Source organism: Morus notabilis, unplaced genomic scaffold, assembly GCF_000414095.1.
Source record: "Morus notabilis unplaced genomic scaffold, ASM41409v2 Scaffold906, whole genome shotgun sequence".
NCBI lineage: Eukaryota > Viridiplantae > Streptophyta > Magnoliopsida > Rosales > Moraceae > Morus > Morus notabilis.
The window spans coordinates 68,861-73,373 of NW_010358059.1; the positions used below are offsets into that span (position 1 = coordinate 68,861).

General features: G+C 36.7%; 1 protein-coding gene across 3 annotated transcripts; it reads left to right on the top strand.

Moving 5' to 3' along the window:
- The first annotated feature begins 1,022 nt into the window (after positions 1 to 1,022).
- On the top strand, positions 1,023 to 4,224 carry LOC21391396 (putative casein kinase II subunit beta-4). 3 transcript variants are annotated; one of them, XM_024161233.1, is made up of 5 exons: positions 1,023 to 1,618; positions 1,984 to 2,202; positions 2,970 to 3,079; positions 3,160 to 3,325; positions 3,812 to 4,224. In XM_024161233.1, exons 1-5 carry the CDS (start codon positions 1,354 to 1,356, stop codon positions 3,940 to 3,942), a joined length of 891 nt encoding a protein of 296 aa, XP_024017001.1. In that variant the 5' UTR covers positions 1,023 to 1,353; the 3' UTR covers positions 3,943 to 4,224. The 3 variants fall into 3 exon arrangements, with proteins under 3 accessions (XP_024017001.1, XP_024017002.1, XP_024017003.1); XM_024161234.1 differs by having other exon boundaries at positions 3,160 to 3,322; XM_024161235.1 differs by having other exon boundaries at positions 3,160 to 3,314; positions 3,812 to 3,894.
- The last annotated feature ends 289 nt before the right edge of the window (positions 4,225 to 4,513 follow it).

Sequence of the window (4,513 nt, forward strand, 5' to 3'; positions counted from 1 at the left end):
TTTGGATATTCTAATTGTAATATTTACGTTGAAAAATGTTTTAAAGCTTATTTATTGTTTTATGCTTGCGTACCGTATGTCTTTCTTCTTGGCACTTAGAGGTTTTCTTTTTCTTTTTTTCTTTTAATGAGAAAACCTTTATTATTGTTAAGATTGTTTGATTATTTTTTTAAATGATAAAATAAAAATGAAAGTGTTAGTTGCGGGTGGGAGTATGAGAGCGTTAAATTAAGTATCAAATTAAAAGTATTTATAAAAGGGGTGTATTTATAGATTTTATGGTTGGAAATATTACTCTTTCCCAAAATATTTTTTGACTCAACTTGTTTAACCACTTTTCATGGAGTAGTCTGCCTAACCCTACTCAGGCTAATTCTAAACTCATTTTAACTCATAAGGCCCGGTTAGAACATAATTCCATTTGTTTGAATTAAAGGTGAAAGTTCGAGCCGTTCGAAATCAAACGACTCAAATGAAAATTTCGAGGCAATCTGGCTCTAAGTAATAGAGGGTTAGATTGGAATTTTATAAGATTTTTGTATATTTTTTTTTTAAAATAAGGCAGTAGGGCTGACCCAAATAAACTTTCAAGTTCATAATCTCAGCCCAAGCCAATAATAATAGGAATTTGACCCGTATTTTTAATCCGGCCCAAACTTACTACTCTAATTTTGAGCATCCTCTGTCTCCACAAATGGCAATCTCTATAGAGAGCAGTAGACATAACTTCAAATGACAAAGACCCAAATCAGCACACGCACAACCTACAACACAAAATACACTCAAAATAAAAGGTTGTTACCACACTTGCATCTCTATAGCCATGTAACAATACTGTATTACAATTAAAATAAAAAAAATTGTTACTTCGTCGTACTTTATTTCGAATTTTTGGAATTATGGATTGATAAACTAATCTCAAGGATAATAGTACCCATTTTTAATTTTCTAAAATTATACGAAGAACGGAACAAAAAGTAAAAAAATAAAAATAAAAATAAAAAAGAAGAAGAATAAAGGAAAATAAACGAAGAGACACGAAGGACGACAAAACAGCGGAGAGACAGAGGGAGCCTTAGAGCAGCTCTTCTCGTATGTGATGTATTTCCTCTCTCTCGCCCTCAAACCCTAGCTTCCTCTCTCTCTCTCTCTCCTGAATCTCACACTTCTCAATCTCTCTCAAATCAGCGATTCGCCAATCTCAATCTCTCTCCAATTCTCCTGATCCCCAAAACCCTAACTTTCCCAATCCTTATCCACCTCGTCCGGCGCACAGAATCTAGGGTTTTCTTTTCACGCCATGCGAGGCCTCAGAGCTTGACCAACTCTACAATCGTCGTCGAATCTGAGAGCATGTACAGGGATCGCGGAGGTGGTGGCGGCGGCTCCTCGAAATCGGAGATGGTTGGTGGACCGCTCGATCGGAAGCGCATCAACGATGCGCTGGACAAGCATCTAGAGAAGTCTTCCCCGTCCACTTCCAGGGCCTTGAGCAGCAAGGACAAGGAGAGGCTCTCCGTCCCCTCAACTTCCGCCGGCAAATCGCAGCTTGATCACCGCGATTCTCGCTCCGCCGCCGCCGCCGCCGCCTCTCTCTCTAAGAATAAATGCTCTGATGGTACGTCTCTCTTAGAATTCGGTTCATTTTGTAAAATTGGTGGATCATGGTTCAGAAGGTTTTTTTTTTTTTTTGGGTTTAAATTCAATTCCTAGTCTTCGTTACTTGTTATTCGTATGATTCATGTGTTGAAATCTGTTAATGGTGAAATACATTATCTCTACTTTGTAGTTTTGTCAAAGGTTGAGTGCCCTTACGTGTTACATTGTTTTGAATTGTAATGCCGTAGAAATTAAAATGAATTTTTTAGGTTTAGTTCTCATATATTGTTTATGACATGTTTACTTATTTAACATTCAGTAGAAATTACGTTGTGCTGAACATCCTCATGCAGCTTATGGCAATGTCTTTATTCTTAATTGCAGAAGAATCCGAGACAGACAGTGAGGAATCGGATGTTAGCGGTTCTGATGGAGACGACACTTCTTGGATTTCATGGTTCTGCAATTTGCGAGGGAATGAGTTTTTCTGTGAAGTGGACGATGAATACATCCAAGACGATTTTAACCTTTGCGGTTTGAGCAGTCAAGTTCCGTATTATGATTACGCGCTTGATCTGATTTTGGACGTTGAATCTTCTCATGGTGAGAAACTACCCATGTTAATTTTGATCGTCATCTGTACTTGATTATGCACTTGATCTGATTTCAGACTTGGAACTTTTTTTTAAGTACTCTTTGTTGCCTCTTTCTTAATATCTTGACAAAAATTTCAAATTGCTGAAATTCTTACTATGTTAGAGTGAAAGATGATTTTGTTTCCTTCACAAGTCTCTTTCTCAGTCTCTCTCATATCTCAGCCATTTTAAAACTTCGAAAGTCTTTCCCAGTGGGTTTCAAGCGCAACTTCACTTGTTTCCTTCATCAGAATGCAATAAGAATTAAAGGCTGTTGGAGAGTTCTCTTCTCCATCCGATGCATTATTCCTTTTTACATAGCAAGTCTTCCTTCAAAATAATTATGTGACTTCAAAGTTTAACTTAATAAATTATTTCTTTGCTATTTTAATTGGAGAATTTTCTTAGATGTATGGATGGCAGTGCCTGACTGCCTAGAAAAAAGTTATATGCGGTTATATTTCTTTGACAATTGTAAAGTTACCCTCTAAGATGGCGGATGTGTGTTTCTTTGTTGTTGCAGTTATGGTGGATTGCAATCAAAATCGATCATTGTTAGTTGTATTTTGCTGCCTTGAATTTTGAGTTATAGATGTGCATTTGGTAGTATGATCATGTATTGTATGTGTTAATTTGATTTTACTGGGCACCGGTTTTGTTTATATTCTTGCACATTGTTGATGCTCGAATATTGGGCTCTATAGCCACTTTTAAATGCTGTTATTAATCACTCAGGTGATATGTTCACCGAGGAGCAAAATGAGTTGGTTGAATCAGCAGCAGAGATGCTGTATGGTCTAATTCATGTCCGTTACATACTTACTAGCAAAGGAATGGCTGCAATGGTAAGATCATAATTTTTTTACTTATCATTTTTGCATCCTATTTATTTGATTGAATCCTGATGTAGTAAAAATTTCCACAGTTGGAGAAGTACAAAAATTATGATTTTGGGAGGTGCCCAAGAGTTTACTGCTGCGGTCAACCTTGCCTTCCAGTTGGCCAGTCGGACATTCCTCGTTCTAGTACTGTGAAAATTTATTGCCCAAAGTGTGAAGACATTTATTACCCTCGATCCAAGTACCAAGGCAGTATCCTTATGTTGCAAACTAGTACTGGCTTTAAGATATTATTTGCACATCTTCTTGAATGCTGCATGCTCAAATTTTTAGATTTTTATTGGTTAGATTTGTGTTTCCTGTTTGTGTCTGTGTGATTGTGTTTTTCCTTTCAAATGAAGTTTGACGTAGGAAAGAGGAAGCTCTTGACGAAGTTTGACATGCGAAAGAGGAAGCTCTTCTAATTTTCTAAATTTCGAGTCATTTTTATCTTTATGTTTATGGTGTATATCTGCGTATGCATTTTTGCAACGTGTTTTACAGTTGTTTGCGGACTAGCTTGAATGTGGTCATTCATATTATGGAGGGACCATCATGACTTTAACTTTGCCATTTGCATAGGAGTTGGAAAAATCTCAATCTTGCTGTGTATTGATTATTTCTGATGTCATTATTGTTAAAATGTTGATTTTCTTTGTGTTTTTGTTTCCATTTCAAAGTTTCCTTGACAATTTGCAGACATTGATGGAGCTTATTTTGGAACCACATTCCCTCATTTATTTCTGATGACATACGGGCACCTTAAGCCGCAGAAGGCAGCACAGAGTTATGTCCCGAGAGTTTTCGGCTTCAAGATACACAAGCCGTGACCACAGGATACACGAAGATGGATATGAATTCAGTTCTTCCTTACCAGTTACCCCCATTGTTGGTCAGTTTGCATTCTTGCCTCAAGCCTCTGTTGAAATAGGAATGGCTCGTATAAGTGAGAGGTAAAATGCAGTATATGCCGGAGAGTATCACAATTGATTTGTTAAAGGGAATGTTCAAAAAATGCAAATTAGTCTATTGGCACAGTAAATTTTTCGTCTTTAAATGTTACTTGTGAGATTAACAAAGCGTATGTAAGTCTACTCCATTTTTTTTTCTTTCATGAGATTGTTTGAAGTGCTTCGCGTTTGCAGTTCTTGATTTATGCATCATTCCTTTTTAATTGCCTAGTTATGCACCAATATTACTCCCCCTGTTAACAATACTTGCCCAGAATTCTCAACTTCGCAGAGGATCGTTCCGTAATTTTCACCATTTATTCTGCTTATTATTATTATTTAAAAAAAAAAAAAAAAGGTTAAGTGCCATAATCTCAAACATGTCCACTTTGGTTGTCATGATGGTAGTATAATTATCCGTGTTTGTTCTCATGAGAAATACCAAATTAGA

What these genes read in the sequence shown, in the direction of transcription:
- LOC21391396 (XM_024161233.1), top strand. Translation starts at nt 1,354, where the DNA reads ATGTACAGGGATCGCGGAGGTGGTGGCGGCGGCTCCTCGAAATCGGAG. An exon ending in GGACGTTGAATCTTCTCATG is followed by an intron (nt 2,203 to 2,969) that starts GTGAGAAACTAC and finishes TTAATCACTCAG; the next exon opens with GTGATATGTTCACCGAGGAG. An exon ending in TCGATCCAAGTACCAAGGCA is followed by an intron (nt 3,326 to 3,811) that starts GTATCCTTATGT and finishes GACAATTTGCAG; the next exon opens with ACATTGATGGAGCTTATTTT.